This window comes from Theobroma umbraticum, unplaced genomic scaffold (genome assembly GCF_002168275.2).
Source record: "Theobroma umbraticum cultivar Fairchild unplaced genomic scaffold, ASM216827v3 scaffold_4.1, whole genome shotgun sequence".
Taxonomy (NCBI): domain Eukaryota; kingdom Viridiplantae; phylum Streptophyta; class Magnoliopsida; order Malvales; family Malvaceae; genus Theobroma; species Theobroma umbraticum.
The window spans coordinates 2330250-2350162 of NW_018397258.1; the positions used below are offsets into that span (position 1 = coordinate 2330250).

The window sequence follows — 19913 nt, forward strand, 5'->3', positions numbered from 1 at the left end:
ATTTCAAGTTATATTTTTTACATTGAAATTTTTTGCATTGAATACTATATTTATGGATGATATAGTTAAATATAATAATAAATATTTGTATCATTTTACTTTGTATTTGTAAATTTTTTATAGATCTAAATTAATAATTTAAATTTAAATTTAGTAGAATTTAATTGTGGTATTTAAACTTAAATAAAATCGTTTTATAAGAAACTTTGAGTAAATTTAAATGAAAAGTAAATTAAGTTAGAGTTGAATAATTTTAAAAGTATGGGTATTTGTAAATTGTGAATGTTGTAACTAAATAAACCTATTTTGTTAATTGAAATTTAGTTCAAATTAAAAATTAAGTTAAATAAATTTTAAATTTTTATAGTATTATAAATAGAAGAAAAAAAGAATTTATTTAGTCTTTTTATATGATTTTATTCTAACATAATACAAGTTATTCATTTTAATTTGACTTTAAGTATAAAATTTTTAAAAAATTTTTTAGAAATTCTTTTATAGAAGGAGAATTTAAACTTAATTTTTACAAAAAATATAAATTAATATATATATTCTAAAATCAAATAATCAAGTAAAAAATATTTATATATCTTTTAACAACATAAATATTTTATTCTTAAATATTTTGCTTATTAAGAAATATGTCTTTCATCTACTTAAATATTTGTACTTTTCAAATATTTTTTAAATTTAATCCTTCAATATCTCAATTTTATTTAATTTAATTAATGTATTTTAAATTTTTATTCAATTTAATCCATATGACGTGATATACATTTTTTAAAAAAAAATTTTATTTATCACGTGACACCAATACATCAGTATTATCACGTCATCATTTTAGTATCACGTGACATTATCACTTCATCACGTCAATGTCACATGGCATGCCGCGTCAGTATGTTGATACCATATCATTGAAAATGTGCTACGTCAGCTTCACGTTAGTACTGATGTTATCTTTTTTAACGATAAAATTGAATATTGTTAAGAAAAAAGATTAAATTGAAGTAATTTTTAAAATTAAAAGAGTAAATTATTGTGATTTTGAGTAAAAAAACTAAAGCAAACAAAGTGACCTACATAGACTTCTCAAATATTTTAACAAAAAAAATTGTTAATTTTATTCAGTAAAAAAAGAGGCTTTATGAAAAATTAAAAATGTCTGAGCCCGGGTTCGAACCGGGGACCTCTAGTGTGTGAGACTAGCGTGATAACCAACTACACCACCCAGACAAGTTGTCAGTGCTATTTTTCTTTCTTCTAAGGTAGAAACTAAGTTAATGTTACAAAATTTAGCCATTTAATGTTATTAAATTTGCTCAATTTGATATTTGCCTAGATGTTGAACGGGAATTTAAGAATTATTTATAAATTATTAAATATTCAAATATATATATCTATTGTAATATTTTTCTAAAAATATAATGTCCACTAAACAAATAAAAAAATATTTATGCAACATATTTAATACAAACGAAGGAAATTAGAATATATAACTTTCCTATTTATGAAATCATGTTTTTATTATTAAATCTAGTATGAAAAGATTATACTAATTTTGTAATTCAAAATTCTAATGTAAAAAATTCTGTCAATTGATTTATATATAAATACAGATATACAATGATCGATTTCAAATTATTTTTTTTTAAATGTAGATTTGGTTCACTCTAATTATATTCTTTATTAATAAAAAAAAAATGTGGAGGGATAAAACATTGAAGGAAGCCTTAAAAGTTTTGGAGCAATGCATCAAATTAGATTAGGCACATGTATGAATCCATATTTATGAGAATATTAGCAATAAGATAACTAAGAATGTCAGTTCCACATATTTTCCTTTGGTAAAATGTGGTTTCAAATCCTTTTGCAAGCTTATTGATCAGAAAAAGAGACAAGCTGCTGGCTAGCACAATTGCACAAAACTGAGGAAGTTGTTTAGTTCTTCAGATTTAGAATTTGATACATTCATATCTCAAGGAAACTGATTACAGATTCAAGTTTCCAGGTCCTGCATAAACTAAGGCAGATTATTCATCAAAGAGATGAAAGCAAAACTTAGAGAGAGAGAGAGAGAGAGAGCATGGGTTGCATAACCTGTGTATATAGTTTAGTTCCCCATAAGGTTGTTTTTTTTTGTACACAACATCAAAGGGATGATTAACATTCTTGTCTACATTGTTATTTGGGGTCAAGAAATTGATACAGATTCTTATGAAGGGACACAAGTAGTGAAAAGGAGAAACGTACAATGATTATAGTGAAAAAGGGATAAGATACTCCTGCTTGTGATGAGATAGTTTCATAACACAATACACCTACAGCGGGATTTCGTTGCTTTCTCACTTGTAAAACTATCCAGGATTACCTCTAGCTGCACTATTATCTCTTCGAATGTCGGTCGACAGTCTGGATTTTTGTGCCAGCATGCTTTGAGAAGACTGAATGAAGACAACAAAACCATTAGTTTTAGATACATGATGCAGAACAAATAATTTAAAGGAAAGAAAATGACAAAAACAATGTAATGCAGTTAATTCTGAGTAAATCATCAAGATCTACATTTGAGAGTTGCTGATACAAATTATATGGCAGAAGCGATAGGGGGAAGGTATTCTCAAGGATAGCCTTATATTAGCACATGCATCAACTTTCAAACACAATTCTACAATTCCTACATGTTCTTATGGCACCAAATTATCACATGCCAGTTTACATCAATTGCTAGTTTTTAACCATGTTAACCAACTCAAGGATGCCTTATGTTGTATCTGCACTACCCCAAGTAGGCGGTTGATCTACGGAAATGTTTGCTGAAAGTTTTTCTTAGATTCTCAAGTACACTTGATCATATTGAATAACATTTCAATTTTGATTGTTATTAACAAGCCCAAGTGGCAAATCAGGAAAGCAAACCAAGAGAACTCACGTCTTCATTTCTTCAGGGTATATGAATGAAGAGAGAGGTGGCCTTGAATCTTCATATGCCCTTCTGTCTGCAATTTGTTCAGCATTTTCCACCCTGTTTGATGGTGCTCCTTGGAACATCTGTAAGGAAATTTAAAAAGCAACAACCACATGATATTCAAACAGCCGTGCTTGATCTGCCATGAAAACTATCAGTAAGAAATTTTAAAAGATAAAGCATTTGGTAGAACTTTTTCCATGAAGTTTAATTGATCTATACAGAACATCAGCCTAGTATCCCATATTGCACCAAAAAAATATGAACAAAAATTCAAATATAAACAATCCATATTTCCAACTTAAGTTACCTCGTGCACGATTAAAGCAAAGGAGAAGACATCAATGCTCTTCCCATAGGATTCTCGGCGGTAAACCTCAGGTGCCATATAACGATCTGGCAAATATCATAAGAGCATCTGAGTAAACACTCATTACTTACAAATATTTAATTGTCAGAAGGAAGGGATTTTTACATGAACCAGTTCCCCCGGTCATTTTGTAACCATATGAATCCTTTTCCTGGGCAATTTTGCTCAAACCAAAATCAGTAACCTTAAGGCGGCCAGCTTCATCTTGTAAGACATTCCTACGGATCCAACAGAATGAAGGCGTCAGAATTTTTCCCTTTCAATGGCTGCTTATCTAGCCAAGCATGTCCTCCAAGTTGGTTCACAAAATGTCGAGTAGCAAACATTTGACTTGGGCATCAGCTGAAAGATCAAATTTGCAATACCTTGGTGTCAAATCTCGGTGTATTATAGCATGTGGTCTATGCTGGTGTAGATAATTCATCCCTCTGCAAGGTTTGGCAGATATCAGCTGGTTGTTGGATTCAATAACAATGCCCCAACACTATAAGTAAACATAATCCAAAACCAGAGCAGCAAATGCGGAATTACATAACAAGCTTTTTTGAAGTAGAAGTTTATCAATGGTTTTATTATTACTTTTCACAATCCAAATTCTTGTCCTTTCCTGAAAATTCATGTCAACTCTTGCCGAACTGATTTTTTTCTACTAACACTGATAAACAGAAAAGTGGCAGGAATATGTACCTTGCAATATCTAGAGCATAAGCAAGGGTTGTTGTTGGATCAAGTCTTCCCTTCTTTTTCAATATATCATACAAACTTCCCTAGCTCATCACAATTTAAACGACAATAAGCACAAGAAAATCGTACAAGAGTTGATCATAATGTACTCGGACAAGACTCACATTCCGAAGGTACTCAGTGAGGAAGATCAAGCGATCAGAGTGCTTTAGAACGCCAAGAAACTGCACTATATTAGGGTGGCGCAACCTTTGCCACAAAGCCAGTTCCTTTAAGAAGGTATTTCTGTTGAATAGTCAACAACAAAGTGGCAAAGTCACTATTATTGTTAAGTTTTACTGATCTGCAACCTTTGTCACAAAGCCAGATCCTTTCAAACTTGTAGTGACAACCAGATTAAAGTCTGACTAAAAAGCACTTTAAGGAGGGCTTACAGATAGAGAGAGAACAAAGCTTGTTATAAATCATAGCATATGAAACTTACTTCACTCTAGGATTTGACGCAATGGAGGAACGAATTGTCTTGGCAGCAACTTCAGTGCCCCGCCACTTTACCAGATAAACTTCACCATATGCTCCCTGCTATACTCAATAACTTTAAGTATGGGTGAAATACCACCAATAACGTAAAAATAGATAAAAAAATGAGGCAAATATTACCTAAAGGGGGAAGCATCAAAGATTTAAGGCAATGGCTAAAACAGGAAAAAGCAAGGTGGGAAATCATATCAGAATTCTCAAGAAAATTAAAAAAGGGGAGAAACTTGCCTCTCCAATAAGGGTTGCTTCATCCATGTTCACCTCCATGTGATCAATTTCAAAGCACGGAGCTTGAGAGTCATCGCCCACCTATCTCAAGGAATATGATAGGATATCAAATGAGATGCAAAATCATATGTAGAGCCCCAGCCCCCAGCCCCTCAACCCACCCACACACACACGGACTACTCTAGACCTTATGTTTGCATTGGCAATATGATATTTGAACACTAAGCACAAGTCTGAAATTTTAATAAGGAGACGTCATGTATGTGAATGAGTTCATTTGCTGCTTGCCTGCTTTTGCTTTTAGAACCATACAGATCAGTGGATGAGTCAGATAATGTTGGAAGTGAGCTTTACAAGATTCCCTAGAACAAAATGGTAAGGTGGTCTTGTTCTCATGCATAATTTATCGACAAAGAAAAGGCAGCACATTTTGTTATGCAGAAATTGGCATTGTGGGAACAAAAACACAATCTTAAACAGAAATCATCGGAAAAACAAGGCACAGATGCATCAATAAGGTAAAATACCGGATCGATTCCCCCTTTAGCTTCTAGTATCTTGCAAATCTCATCATGACCACAGCTACGAGCATCGGACAATGGCTGCAAAATTACCCACATCAAATCCATTCTGATCAATCTAACCAAAAACAAAAAAAATCCTGATGAGGAGAAAAGAACATGAATTAAACTTACAGTTCGACCCCAACGATCTAAAGAGTTGACATCAGCTCCTCTGTCAAGAAGCAGAACAACAACTTCAGTCCAACCTTCACAAGCTGCTAAATGAAGGGCAGTCCTCCTATCGTAGTCAGCCACATTAAGATCCACTCCTTTCTCCAATTCTTGTATGACACAGGCTTTATCGCCTTTACTTGAATATTCAAGCAGCCTATATGTACCCCCTGAATCAACTTTCGAAGGTAGCATGCTCTGTTCCAAAACAGAATCCTACTAACTTCATAAACAGTATATAAAAAAAAGAGTTGTTCAGCTTGAGTTATGATCTTTATGAAGAGATTGGATTTACCATTGAGGGTGGTCTGACATCTTCCATTGGGATTGCAGAACCGATAACGCGGAGTTGTTGAAACTTAAAAGGATTGAAAGAGTAAAAGAAATAATAGCTTCAATAAGAAAGGCTTAAAATCGAAGCAGTGACAGTTAACATTGTAGGAAAGTACCAAGTGATTGTTCATCGTATTCTTCGGAGCCGCTCAAAGTTATCTTCCTTTGTTGTTTTGTCTCCATTCTTAGACTTTGACTAAGCAGATTAACTGCCTCGTTACTTTCGCCAGGAAATTGAGCTGGACTTCAGTGGTTTCAACGCTGGGATTGGAAGAAGAATTAAGATGAATTTTTCTGTTTGGTTCAGCGGAAAAATAATTTACTTTAATTTCTTTTTTCTCCTTCCTTGATTTTGGCTTCAGGCAATTTTCCATCCGTTTACTGGCTAATCAAACAGCCAGTAGAAAGTTCTGTCAACTGGTTTTTATTCTGGCGGGGGATTCGAACGAGGAGATATGATCATCGATTCATTGTCGACCTTTTAAAACGACGCCGTTAATTTTTCGTTTAACGGGCCAGGCCTGATACGACGTCGCTTTCAACTGAGTGCAAACGGGCTCATTTCAGAGTGTTTCAAAATCAAAAACTAGTAACAGGCAAAAACCCAAAGAAAATCTCAGACAAGATTTACGCTCGAAATTTTTCAAATTTCAAAACCCTAAAGTCCCCCCAATAGGGAAAAAAAATTCTCTCAGCAAGCAAATTCAAGTCTTCTCCTTTTAATCCATGGCCCTAAACAACAAAACCAATACCCTAGAGGCCCGCATTGACAATCGACGAGCCGAATCGGAGCCGGAATACGAAGAGGACTTGGAGGAGCTGGAATCGGATGTGAAGAAAATGGCGGAGAAGATTCTAGAATACAGAGCCACTATTCCAGATCAGCTCAAAACCACTCTCGATTCAATTCTCTCTATTCAAAGACCCAATTGGCCCGGCATCGATGACGGGTCCGAGCCTGGACCATCCGGAGAACATAATGCAGGTCCGTAGACTTCTTAGGGTTTGTAAAATTGGGGTTTGATAAATCTTTCTTGAATGCCATTTCATTTGCTGACTTATTTAATCAAGATATTGACCAAGATTTTTTGTTTGCATAGATTCAGAAGCGATTGCATTAGATAAAGAGCAAAGGACGGAAGAGAAGATTCGGTTACTTAGGGAAAAAACATCAAGTAGTATTTCAGCTATGCCAGTTGTTTTGAAGAGGATGAAAGAGTGTATAGCCAGGATTGAGAAGGTTGACTCTTGCAATGGCATTATACATCCAGCATTTAAAAAGAGAAAAATCAGTTGATCAATGAAGGTTGGTTTTTCCATAATTGACAAGTGTGGAACTGGTGGATCCATTGCATCCAGATTTTGGAAGAAAAAGGGTTATTGGATTTGGGAGGTTTTTTCCCACATAGGTGTAATTACTTGAAACCATTGCTTTCAGTGCCTCAGTTGATAATATATTACAAAGGGGCATCATTGCTGTATTGATATGCTAATTTTTTTGTACTAGTGTTTCTTGTGCTGCTCAATTCTACCAAGATTTCATGTGTGTTCCAGAAATGCAGAGCTGTCTGAATGTAATTATTGTTAGCATTGACTTTTGCTTAAAGTTTGTATCCTTTGGTGTTTCTTTGGATGGAATCTATTTTTTTTCTTGACAAACAATTAGTACTAATCTTGCTCGAATGAATTGAAGTCGGTATCCTGCGGGACAGTAACCATGCTGCCCTGATTTTTTTGACAAACAATTACAACTAGCAGTTGCCAAAAATGATGTCAATCCACAAAATGATACATGTTTGATTCAGCTGTAGTGTTATATAGAATGATAGCCTGTATAACTTACAAAAGTAATGATTTTCCTTTCTGAGGTCAGAACCAAAGAATATTGCACAACAATAGACAACAAATCCAAGTCCAGGTTTTCCAAGAACCAAAGGATTTAAATGGACAAACATTTACAATTTAATATCTCATCATTTGAAGTCAGTTTAGGTATGGAAGAACTCACCATCATCCCTCCCATATTTCCTGCATTGTTAACATCAACAACTACCGTGCTACGCCCCTTCCCTATCACATAAATGCTCTTTCCAACAGCAACAAGCTTGCAGGGTGGTCTTGTAAGTAGGGGCGAAAGCCTACCTAGGGGCACCCACTCCCTAATATCCTTCTTCCACATTATTAACCTTGTTCCAGAACTCTCATCCAGCACATAAAGAGTCCCATCTAAAACAACAGCAGGACCTTGCCAGCCTGATGCCATGTCAGCATCTGCATGCTGCCAAGTGCCACTCGATGGTTCATAAACTACTGCATAAACATGAGAAGTTACGGCAGATCTGCCACAGCGAATATAGATCCTCCCATCCAACACAAAGGAATCTTCAATTTCAGGAACAATGTTTGGATCTGAATAAGATTTCCAATTGTTTGTGCCAGGATCATAAGTGTCCCAAGAATGTGGAACATTTGAGTTTAAACCTAATCCACCAATTGCATAGATTTTCTGATTGAGGACTTCACAAGCAAAGTAGCACCTGAGCAAATAAAAATTCCCAGATCACTTTAAAATTATCTCAAAAATGAAGAAACTACCCAGGCCTCGATATCATGTAGCAATTCCATGCAATAAGTAGAGCATACAAAATTAGGTAAGTATAAATAACAATTTGTTAATTCATTTATTTGCACACTGAAGATAAGGGAAACGGAGTTGAAGTGCTTCATTTACCGGTTCAACCTTTAGGAGTAATTTCTAGGAGAAGAACAGAAGAAAGTTTATTACCTTGCAGTTGATAAGGGATTAGCTTCAGTCCAAGCGTAGATAGAAGCATCATAGCAGTAGGCCTCATCAGTAGCATCTTCAGACCATCTGCAGCCACCCATCAAGTAAAGTTTCTTCCCCAACACTTCAAACCCTATTCCCTTTCTCCGTAAGCTGCGAGATGGAAGCCCCCGCATCTGCTTCCAAGACCTTCGTGAAGAATTGGGATCCAATACATAACAACAAACCCTCTCAAACTTGTCTCGACACAAAGCATAGATCCAAGTTTCATCTAAATTGTGCTTTCTACGATAAACATGCCACTCTTCGCTGTGCACTAAGCCCCTCCATCTCCTTGAAACACACTTGAGGACAGTATGATAATCTCTAGGGACTCTGGCCAAGCAGGAAAGTGCGATATCATCAGGAAGCCCACCTATCAGTGGCTCTTGAGTTTGTTCCGTTTGACTGTTACCATCTGATCCACCTTCCGCGCTATCCATTGTAATCCCACAATCAAATAAAGTCCTCAATCTAATAAATAAACATTGGAAATATCATTACATTCAACATGCTTTTGGGTTTAAATTTGGGAAAAATATCAAAAAATTCAAGCTAGCATTGATCTTGTAAGGGACATTAGAAACTAGGTTGAGCTACATATTGACCCAAGAAAAAAAAAAAGACCGAATAATTTCTTTCCCAAACTTAATTTTTGACGAAAAATTATACACGTCAAACGAACGAGATCAATCACTAAAATAAATAGAAAATTACGAAATACGCTAAGCTAATTATCCAAAAGAACAGGCCTAACCTAAATGAAAACAAAGGTCCGAAAGAGGGAAAGAAAACGCTGCAATTAAAGATTCGAACAGGAAAAATCAACATCGCAAAACAGACGACAAGATTGAGGCAAGGATCAAACAGGTATGCACATATACATACGCAAAATCCTAGAAAAATAAGGGGGAAAACAGAGAGAAAATGCCGACCTGTGATTAGCTGCTAGTTGCTTGAATAATCGGGGATGAGGGAAATCGACGAACGGGGATTGCAGAGGTGAAAAAGCGGGGGAACGAATTTCCTAATTAAAGATATTTGGAGGGTTGAAGTTTATGTAACGTGATTATTGAGAAAGGGACGATTATGGGCCTATTGTATTGCGACAGGGGCGACGACAACCCCAGTTTCCTTTGGGCCTAAGAATCAGCCCAGATTGAGGTCCTGGTGAATTTGTACTAGTCCGAAAAAAGAAAAGCAAGATGTGACCCCACTCTAACCACGAAAAGCGAGATGAAGAGAGAGGATCGAGATTCTTAACATTTAGGTAGCATTTGGTACATTTCAATGCAATGTGATTCTAAGTAATGTGATTACAAGTAATGTGATTGCAAGCAATGTGATTACAGAAAAATAACATTACAGTGTTTGGTATGTAAGCAAAACAATGATTAAAATACAAGAAGATAACATTGCAGTGTTTGGTTTACAAGTACTTAGTGGGATGTAATGTTAATTGTCAAAATTACCCTTAATTATTAAAATATAAGTTTATATATATTATATTTTTTATTATTAATTTTTATATAATAGCATTTCTTAAATATTTTTAATATCATATATTTATTTTTATTTAATTATAATATTTTATATTTATTTTAATATATTATATTTTTATTATTAATTTTTATATAATATCATTTCTAAATATATTTTAATATCATATATTTTATTTTTATTTATTATTTTAATATTTTATATTTTATTTTTAATATATTTATATTTTATTATTAATTTTTATATAATATCATTTCTTAATATATTTTTAATATCATATATTTTATTTTTATTTTTTATTATAATATTTTATATTTTATTTTTAATATATTTATATTATATTATTAATTTTATATAATATCATATTTTAAATATATTTTAATATCATATATTTTATTTTTATTATTATTATAATTTTATATATTTTATTTTTAATATATTTATATTTTTATTATAATTTTATATAATATTATTTTTTAAATATATTTTTAATGTCATCTATTTTATTTTATTTTATTAAATATTTTATATTTTATTTTTAAATATATTTATATTTATATTATTAATTTTTATATAATTCATATTTTAAATATATTTTAATGTCATATATTTTATTTTTATTTATTATATAATTTATTATATTTATTTTAATTGTTTTACCTATATTATATAAATGTTAATTTTTTATATTTTATTTTATTTTAATTTTTATTCTTATATTATATATTTATTTTAATATTTTATTTTAATTATAATATTATTAATATTTTTAATAAGGTAATAAAATTAAAAGTAAAATTATCTTTAAGAACATTACAGAGTGCAATATAATGTGATTGCATTGGTTTTGGACTGCAATCACATTACATCCATTGGCTGCAATGTGATTGCATTGCAATCTTACATTGCATTGATCTGTTACAAAAAAACGCTGACCAATGTAATTTAATAAACCACATTGCAGGTAATGTGCTTTACATTGCAGCATACCAAACGCCACCTTAAATCGTCACTAAAGGAAAGCAGAAGGATTCTTTGTTTCGCCATTGAAGCAAGCTTACTGGTTTGGTATGATGAACAACAATGGGACAATGGGCTCCTGAATGTTTCTGTTAACCGCTTTGGGTGAGAAAACTAAGTCGGCGACCAACCTACTCTCCCCCGAATATTTCAGAGGAAGAGGATCGTTTTTACTACACCTACACAGCCATTTAAAACAGCCAATCCTTCAAACTAATTAAGTACTGGAAGCAGTTAAAGTTAAAAAGAGTTGAAATTTCTTCTTCGCTTCTTTTCTTGTCTATATATAATTTTATTGGGATTTGAACCATCTTTATCGTGGATTAGGATAATGATGCAGTTTCCCACAATAACGCGCACAAATGAATGGCAGTAGGTAGTTGAAGTAGGTTTTTCCACCAGCATTGCTACAAAGCAATTATCTGAAGAATCTATGCTAGGTGCACCCTGGATTCTTCCAGGGTTATTGCAGCCGTGATCATAAGGCTTTATAAATTAAACATACAGCAGCTCAAAGCTTTGATACAACCGGAGGGTTCGGAGGCCTAGCCATCCTAAGCAGTGCTTCTTGAGTTAATGATACAACAAGCTGCAGTTCGACATAAGAATGGTTGGCCAATTACACGAAATATGATTGGTGGAAAAGAAAAGCAAGAAATGATAAAGTAAACTGCATACCTCTCCATTTCTGTTGAACATTTGGCCTGAGACAAAGCCACGGGTGACGCAGGCTGTAGGACTCACAATCTGCATGACATTTGGTTCCATTAGTGATGTTCTTTCATTATAAAAGTAAAAAACAAAATGTAACCACACGAGTTCAAACATCGGCTGAAACCTACCACAAACAATAACCAGTCATCAGCCCTAAAATGCCGATGGAACCACATCCTGGCAAAAGAGAAATGAAAGAGTAAATAAATGTGATATATCAAGTGAGCCTACAGGCAGTAAAGATATTTACATGTTACATTGGGAAAAATAAAGATATGTTGAAACTCTTTTTGTTTTATGATTATCTTGGTACGTGCCCATTGACAAAGGTATGCTCAATTTTTTCTTAAGTTTTTCCTTGTAGTTGGAGGGTCAGAAAGCCATATCCCTGTCAACTTGATATGCATTGACCACAAGTAATTCAGGAAAAATCATATCACGTATGTATGGGTGTATTTATAGTTGGGCTGGGGGGAGGAGTTTGCCCAATATGCAAATTTTTCTGAATAAAAAGTAACCAAGAGAAAATGAATTTTGCTAGATTCGGGGGATCTATGACCCTCACACCAAAAGAATACATTTGATATGATGCAGATCAACAGATGCTTACGAGTGGTCCAGACTAAGGGAAGCTGACTTAAAACCCTTTTTGCGGTGAGGATTCAAACTGACACTACTAAATATCAGATCTGAAGCAAAGGCCACCACGCATCTGCAAAAACAACCACATAATAGCACATAAAATCTATGAAAGATAAGAAAGCCTGATCTACAACCCAATGTATGTATATGCTTCCTGAAGTTGCTAGTCCAATAGTATTCCCATATGTTTACAGTTCTGATAAAATGGGAAACCAGAGTGGATGCGTGCGTGCATAAGCATGTGCTATTCTTTGACAGAACAGACTAATTAAGCTACACTATATGCAGAAGAAGATTAAACATTTCGCCAAGTCATGAGTACAGAAAAAGTAGTCATGAAAAGTGAAAACACATAGACAAAAAGTAGGAAGTATCTAGCATTTAAAAAGAGATCACTGACCTATGCAAAGCTTGATCATCTGATAGTTTTCCTTTGGCTCTAAACCAATACCTCAATCTGTAAAGCAAATTATCATTCTCAAATAAGGTTGCACCTAAGTGAAAGACATAAGCTAAATGGGTAAACGCAAATTAAAACATAACATTCATATGTCCATGTGAATTGGCAAAGGTAAGATTACGCAACACCACAAAAACATAGCTAACCTTGGAGCAGATTTAGTCTGGTTTGTGTTAGTGTTAGGTGCACAAAACCTTATCTCTATTGGCCAAGGAACAAAATTTGTTGTAGAAATTTTTTTCCGATAACTCCTGAAACAACAGATTATGAGTCATTGGCACCTAACACAGGAAGACTCAAAATAAGCAAACTATCCAAAGAGACATAAATATTAGGACACCCATGTACACTTACATATAGCAATAAATTATAGTAGTAGTGAGTATTAAAATTCTTACATAGGAAGACGGGGATCAGTGAGACGTAAGTCTCGTAGCTCATCCAATGACAGAAGCTGTGATAGGTCAAAGTCTAATACAATTATCCACCGCAGCAAATGACAGGAAATGTTAACTTAAGCATATATTATTTACCACATCAGGAGCTGGCACAGATGGCATAATTGATTCTTGATGATCAAACCCTTCTTCTTCTCTCTGTAAAATCAACTCACCTAATATTACAAGAAATCTGAGAGGCTACAAGTATCCTTTCAGCAGCAATCACTTGAGCACATATTAAAATAGATCATGAATTTAGGTAAAACAATAAGAGTCTTACAGATTATTGAACCAACAAACCAGTATCAAAAAGGTATAATAACATGGCTGCTGGAGTAAACTATTGTTGTATGTTCTGCACCTAATTTTGTTAAAATCTTCCTTACATATTTTCTATAGATAAAACAATGGGTTTATTAACAAGTTGGAAAGAGCAAATTCAACTCAATTTTCTTTTGCTTTAATAGTAATACATGATTACCAACTCGCTTTCGAGTTTACCATCCCAAATCAAAAAATTCTGCAATTATTGGAACCTTTCCTAAATGATCAGAGTAAGCACTGCAAAACAGATACTCTTCTTTGATGTTCTTTCAAACCACCTTGTATACTGATTTTTCTTCCTAACAATATCAATCTTCAGATAGTATGAAACAAACTAACTCCCTGAAGTGAAAGATTGGGTAATGGTAGTTCTTCATAGATTTAAATTGCACTCTACCTCTCAAGAGATGTCAAACGTTCAAGCCCATACAACATACAAAAAAGTCAACAACTGAAGTTATAAGAAAGTAGATGATGACCCTTGAATATAAAAATGAGGACACTGCATACCTGAAAAGAAGCTAGCAAAGTGAATATGATGTTTCCTTTTTGTATTGCATCTACTCTACGGGTAGCAAAGTTTCTACCATCACGTAGACGATTAACTTGATATATTATTGGTACTGTAAAAGTATGTATAAATATCTGTTATTAAGAACTTTTTCACTTGAACTGCTAATTTCAATAACAGCATAAATCAGTGATTTAGAATGCAAAGTTCAATAAAGAAAAATGATGTAAAAGCCAAGATTAATCTGTACTGCTGATCTTTTTCTTGATCGGAAGGATGATCAAATAATTTTCTCACAAAACTACATACACATTAAACACAAACACAAACTAGAATAGCATGCTCAATGCCTTCACCCAACCGCCATCTCTATGACAAATTCTATTTTAGATAAACAACAGGGTAGCACTGATAATCTTTTGGAGGCTAAGGTGAACAACATTGCTTCTGCAGTTTGTGCAAGCTTTTTTGAGGAATAAAAAGTCGGTAATGACAGTATATAACTTCAATTTAAAAAGTACTAGACCCTTCCATATGACAGGAAGACAACAAAGAAACAAGAATGAAATTTATTAGCTTAGACATATATCAAATTCTTATGAGTTATGAAGTTTGAAAATGACAGGATAATGACCCATTTACAGTGAGTCATGCACATATTGAGTTACAAACTCACAATGTAAATATATCATGGATAGGACATTTCTAAAAACAAAGAACATATGATGAATCTATTCATTGCACTAATGCTCACAGATAAGGCACTTACCGCTAAAATCCCCAACCAGAAGAAAATAAGAGTGCAAACTATGGACAATTTTAAGAGAATCAACAGTTTTTGATGCTGCAGCCAGTGCCTGAATACATGATGACAGAAAAGAAAAGGAAGGAAACAGTTAGCTATTTTAAACAATATGATAATCAACAGGAAGCAATTAGGACAACAATTACTAAGTCCATTAAGTGAATTAAACCACTTAATGTTGACATATCAGGAAGCAAACAGTTTGTCTGCATAGCAGGACATGAGCTGAGTTTCTTTAAATTCTCTGTTTTCTCTCTCAAAGATTTTGAGCAGAAAACAGCCTACCTTGATATGAACTAAATACCAACCTCCATATGTAGTTATATATTCATTAAAATAAACTAATGTATGTCTACCATTTCACCCAACAAGCAAGAGGTTTAGTTTTGATTGCCAGCAATTTCATCTATGAATCATTTGTACTTATCAGCAAAAATATATCAGGCCACCATTTGACCTCACAAACTATCACTAGATAGTAGCCATTTTAAAAACTGATAATATTCTTCTAAAACAACAGTGCAGATCATTGAGTATGGCATACATCAAGCACACAAGTAAATACAAGGGAAGCATCTTGCCTACATTTAATACATTTGTCTAAACTATATTATCGTAAAAGGTAAACCTGGGGGACCAGAAGTAGACAAGCAGAATGAAGGAAAGAAAGAAGCTTAAACATGCCTGTCCAACCAACTGTCCTCCAAAGACCTTCCCAAATTTCGGTGCATCTGGCAAAGTAATTCCTTGGAATATGTTCAACTTCAACAAACAGAAACAAAGTCTTGTTATAGAGGTTATCTGAAGAATTAGTGATGTCAAATATTTTCCATCACTATTTTTTAGCATGGTTCACTAAGGAAAGAAAAATGGCATGATTAAGAGTATACCAAGAAAACATGAGCTATAAAACTTCTCACTATCCATATGGAAATATTAATAAGTATTTTCATCTTACTTTAACCAACTTTAGATGTAGGAAACTATGAATGCAGAATGTTTCTGTTAGCTTAAGTTGGTGGCTGATGAAAAGGGTGAACAGGGCACATGATAACGAAGGTTACATGTAGATTAGGACTCCAGGTGGAGGAAAATGGGAGAAATATTTGTTTCCAATAAATAACTGGGAGAGTGGGACCATAGGCTCATAGGTTGAGCCTTAAAATCTATGCAAGCTCAAAGATTTCCATGCCTTCAGTTATGATTATTCAGCTATTTTTCCTTCAAAGATACCATGTCATTTATTTATTTATTTATGTATTACATGTTAAAGGAGACATTATTTAAAAGCCTCAAAGCTCTTATCTCATATACATGCATAGCTTATGCAGTTGAAGGGTGAGCACTGCTCAGACTTGACAATATAATCTGAACATGTCCAGCAGTACATACAGGTAATTATGATTTGGAACTCAGGCAAATTTGAGTATTTATGACAATTAGTAAAATGAAAGAAAAAAAAAAGTATTTCTTCAACAAGAGACACTTAATCACAAGTTGCGACAAGCAACATTGTTATACTAAACATTTACTCACTAGCATGAAAAATATCAGTATACTTCTATTGGCTCCCAAAATATCAACAGTGTATAGATGCTCCATAAGGTATGCATAAAGGTAAAGCTTTGAGCCAAACAAGAAAAAAAAGAGATGACAACAGAAGAAGCATACTTCTATTGGCTCCAAATGCAATATACTTTCCACAAGTGCAGAGGTCTCAAGTGTCTTATCTGCGCACCAGATAGATTTTGACTGAAGCAAAGTGAAATGCTTATGAGGTAGCACCAGGCAGGTCAGCTGTATTTACAGATAATACAACAAACACTCCGTATTAGTTTTCCCTCGGAGCGCATTTTCATATGTTTGAGCAGTTGGTTCAATGTGCTTTTCAAGAAAAGTGATGCAAGGGAGAAGAAAGAAACAAGTAGCTACCTTAGTTAAAGCGATTATATCAGCCACATGAACAGAGAAAATAACTGCAAAAGCAAGCTCAGTTATTTCCTATTGCGGATGAATGTCTCCATCATTAGTTGATTTTAAGCCACTTCAGTTAATATGAGATTATTCAAACACACATGCACACACGCAACTGTACATACAAAATAGGCCAGCACTTTATAACTTTCAATTTGCAAAAAATATCGACATAAGGGAAAAAATGACAAGCTTCTCACTATTGCCAAAGTAATCATATCGTTTCAACTGATACTCAAGTCGGTTTTCTTCCTCAGCATGGGCTGATCCAGAGACTTCAGCCTGTAAACCACAAAACTGAACCTTAACAAGCTTGAGAAGAAACAAATCCGTTCGATTGTTACTTTTAGTTAGAATGTTGCTTCTAAAAACATAATCAAAAAGAGAGTTTGAATAAAAAATTTTACTTTTTTAGGAAACAATTATGGTCGTTTGTCTATTGCATTTTAGCTATTTCCTCATCCTCAATTAAATATTATCTACTTGTTTCAATTTCTTAGAAAGGAAAAAAAAAAAATAGCAAAGCCTCGAAAGAGAAAGGAAATATATTATGGACATAAATAGCTAAAACAGACCTCTCCTTCCCATACGAAATATATTCCATCTCCAAATTCACCTTCACGAACAGCATAATCTCCTTTCTCTGCAAACCAAATTGGTTCAAGCAAATTCAGTAAATGAATCAGTTCTAATATTCTCCACTGTACTTTAACTTAAACTCATCAAAGAATTTGTTTTGTTGCTAATAAAGCAGATGAAAGAAAAAACAGACGCAAATCAAACGGAAAGGCCAATCGCAAGCATTTCATTTAACTGAATTTGGATCAGAATTTGGAAAACTTACCATAGTGTTTAAACTTCACGACTTCAGCTATTCTCTTGAGCGAAGAACTCGGTAATCTCTGCAGCAACGGAACGTTGCCTAAAAACTCGATTACTGCAAAAATTCAAAGAAAACAAAAACATTTCACACAATTTGGAGAAAGTAAGCAAATAATTAGGCGGGAGATTAAATCTTCCCAGAAAAATAATTCTTGCGGTTGGTCGGTGACCAATCGGAGGAATACCGGAGATTAAAGGATAGAGAAAAGAAAAATTCACCTGCTTCGGTGTCCATGGCTGAGCTTAAGTGGAATAGCGGTAACACGGAAACTGAAGCCGAGGAGAGAGATTACAGAGAATATTAAAAAAAAAAAGGAAAAAAAAATGGAGTGATTGTGGAGATCAAGTGATTCCGAATGTAGCAGCATGAAAGTGAAGCTGGAAGAGTCAAAGCAATAAATTTTTTTATTTAAAAGAAGTGGAATAAATAAGAAAGGTGAGGGGATCCACGTGATTTTTGAGGAATAGGTTGGGTTAGTTATGAACTACCATATAAATATAAATTTTTCAATCACTTATTATACATATTTTTTTAATTAAAAATATAAATTTATAATTTATAATATTACTTTTAACTCTAAATGGAGTTGAACTTAAGTTTTGTGTTTAAGTATGATTCGTAACAAATAATATTAGAATAAATTCAATTTTTTATTGACATGAGATTACATAATTATATAAAAAGCGAAATAGATTCAGACTAGTATAACAATTTATTTTCTCTACAGGTAAAGAGTTAGTATAACGAAAATAAGATAGATGTAAAGTGTATAAATATAAATATTTCACTATTTATCAAGTATGGTTTTTGAGTTCAAATGTAAATCGATAATTTACAAGTTTACTTCAGCTCTAGTTTAAGAACCTAAGTCCACAAAAATGGTATGGATGTTGGTCAATATGAGTTTTTTATTATTTATCAAATATACTTTTTGAATTGAAAATGTGAACTCATGAATTATAAATTTATTTAAATTTTATTTTAAAATTTAAAGTCGTCCAGGGTTGAGTTTAAATTTTGATCTATAACACAACCTTAGGCCATGTGATTAATCCTAATAATAATTTTAAAAAATTAATATCAATAATCCACTTAACTTATATATATAATAGTATATAACAATTGATAGAGTGAACTTTTATGCAAATATTTTTACATTTTAACTGATAGTAGTATTTTTATTTGTTTTGGTGTTTAGAGGATACATCAACTGAAAAAAAAAATACATTTCTTGAAATATTATCTATGAGAAATCTTTATTAACACTGTTTTAAGTTTTGTAATAAACACATGTCAGGTTTAAATTAATTTTTTGCTTTCAACTACTAACCCAACAAGTTTGGTAATTTGATTTTATTGAAGATTTAAGAAAGCAGAAAATGAAAAGAACTTTCCTTCAATATCACTCTGATTGTCAAAGAGTTGTTAGGTTAATCATAGTAGTAACCGTGAGAGAGGTAAAATCCCAGTGGGAAAGTTTTTATCAATTGTTTACAATTTATCTTAAATATAATTATCATGCGAGTGTAAATAAATTATAATTAAATTTGACAATGATTAATCTTTTGTTTAAACTAAACTTGTTTAGATATATTTCAAATTTTAAATACTTAATTAGATACAATAAAGTGAAAATCTTAATTTAAAAAATAATCATACTGTAGAAACTTTTTAACTATTTAAACCTTTCTATTATTTATTTTCTAGAAATATTAGTAAAAATAAGAAAAGTGTTTATTAAAAAAATCAATGAAAACTTGCAAAATGATTGAAACACGGGTTTTATTAAATATTAATTAATGCTTGTAAACTGAAACTAATCCTTCTTCTAGATCACATTGTGAACGTAATCATGTATAAATATATTTATATCTATATATATGCATGTATGTATATAATATTCTGAACCAAGTCCAAATTGCATATCAAACGCAGAATGAAGTTGAAAACATAATCTTC

General features: G+C 33.0%; 4 protein-coding genes and 1 non-coding gene across 5 annotated transcripts; 1 reads left to right on the top strand and 4 right to left on the bottom strand.

The window, feature by feature from the left end:
• Positions 1–1162: 1162 nt before the first annotated feature.
• Positions 1163–1236, bottom strand: TRNAV-CAC (transfer RNA valine (anticodon CAC)). Its single transcript has one exon. It is a non-coding gene; the product is annotated as a tRNA-Val (tRNA).
• A 978-nt stretch (positions 1237–2214) lies between these two features.
• On the bottom strand, positions 2215–6283 carry LOC110414344 (serine/threonine-protein kinase 12-like). Its single transcript, XM_021425475.2, has 13 exons — positions 5974–6283; positions 5820–5882; positions 5486–5722; positions 5318–5392; positions 4791–4871; positions 4507–4601; positions 4187–4307; positions 4026–4105; positions 3704–3766; positions 3444–3556; positions 3279–3364; positions 2933–3051; positions 2215–2444 (listed from the first exon to the last, which is right to left on the bottom strand). Exons 1-13 carry the CDS (start codon positions 5986–5988, stop codon positions 2306–2308), a joined length of 1287 nt encoding a protein of 428 aa, XP_021281150.2. The 5' UTR covers positions 5989–6283; the 3' UTR covers positions 2215–2305.
• Positions 6284–6443: 160 nt separating this feature from the next.
• LOC110414210 (uncharacterized) lies at positions 6444–7507 on the top strand. The gene is made up of 2 exons (XM_021425288.1): positions 6444–6842; positions 6958–7507. The coding sequence occupies exons 1-2, from the start codon at positions 6584–6586 to the stop codon at positions 7152–7154; spliced, it is 456 nt and encodes a 151-aa protein (XP_021280963.1). The 5' UTR covers positions 6444–6583; the 3' UTR covers positions 7155–7507.
• A 123-nt stretch (positions 7508–7630) lies between these two features.
• Positions 7631–9761, bottom strand: SKIP4 (SKP1 interacting partner 4). The gene is made up of 3 exons (XM_021424843.1): positions 9617–9761; positions 8643–9155; positions 7631–8394 (listed from the first exon to the last, which is right to left on the bottom strand). The coding sequence occupies exons 2-3, from the start codon at positions 9122–9124 to the stop codon at positions 7797–7799; spliced, it is 1080 nt and encodes a 359-aa protein (XP_021280518.1). The 5' UTR covers positions 9125–9155; positions 9617–9761; the 3' UTR covers positions 7631–7796.
• Positions 9762–11123: 1362 nt separating this feature from the next.
• On the bottom strand, positions 11124–18400 carry LOC110413497 (acyl-CoA hydrolase 2-like). The gene is made up of 17 exons (XM_021424334.2): positions 18173–18400; positions 17916–18008; positions 17647–17714; positions 17272–17353; positions 17030–17073; positions 16769–16894; positions 15782–15859; positions 15062–15149; positions 14292–14404; positions 13551–13613; positions 13416–13471; positions 13164–13268; positions 12958–13014; positions 12526–12627; positions 12044–12092; positions 11880–11948; positions 11124–11790 (listed from the first exon to the last, which is right to left on the bottom strand). The coding sequence occupies exons 1-17, from the start codon at positions 18186–18188 to the stop codon at positions 11713–11715; spliced, it is 1287 nt and encodes a 428-aa protein (XP_021280009.1). The 5' UTR covers positions 18189–18400; the 3' UTR covers positions 11124–11712.
• Between the last annotated feature and the right edge of the window lie 1513 nt (positions 18401–19913).

Bases quoted from the DNA above. Each gene is read 5' to 3' on its own strand.
- LOC110414344 (XM_021425475.2), bottom strand. The intron at 3,767-4,025 runs GTACATATTCCT...CAAACCTTGCAG, and splicing joins TATGCTCTAGATATTGCAAG to AGGGATGAATTATCTACACC. The intron at 3,557-3,703 runs GTATTGCAAATT...TTGGATCCGTAG, and splicing joins CACCGAGATTTGACACCAAG to GAATGTCTTACAAGATGAAG.
- LOC110414210 (XM_021425288.1), top strand. From the start codon at position 6,584: ATGGCCCTAAACAACAAAACCAATACCCTAGAGGCCCGCATTGACAAT. The intron at 6,843-6,957 runs GTCCGTAGACTT...TTGTTTGCATAG, and splicing joins ATCCGGAGAACATAATGCAG to ATTCAGAAGCGATTGCATTA.
- LOC110413497 (XM_021424334.2), bottom strand. The intron at 15,860-16,768 runs GTATGCTTCTTC...TGTTTGTTGAAG, and splicing joins TGCATTTGGAGCCAATAGAA to TTGAACATATTCCAAGGAAT. The intron at 12,628-12,957 runs GTCAGTGATCTC...TTGTTTTTGCAG, and splicing joins GATGATCAAGCTTTGCATAG to ATGCGTGGTGGCCTTTGCTT.
- SKIP4 (XM_021424843.1), bottom strand. From the start codon at position 9,124: ATGGATAGCGCGGAAGGTGGATCAGATGGTAACAGTCAAACGGAACAA. The intron at 8,395-8,642 runs GTAATAAACTTT...TTATTTGCTCAG, and splicing joins AATCCCTTATCAACTGCAAG to GTGCTACTTTGCTTGTGAAG.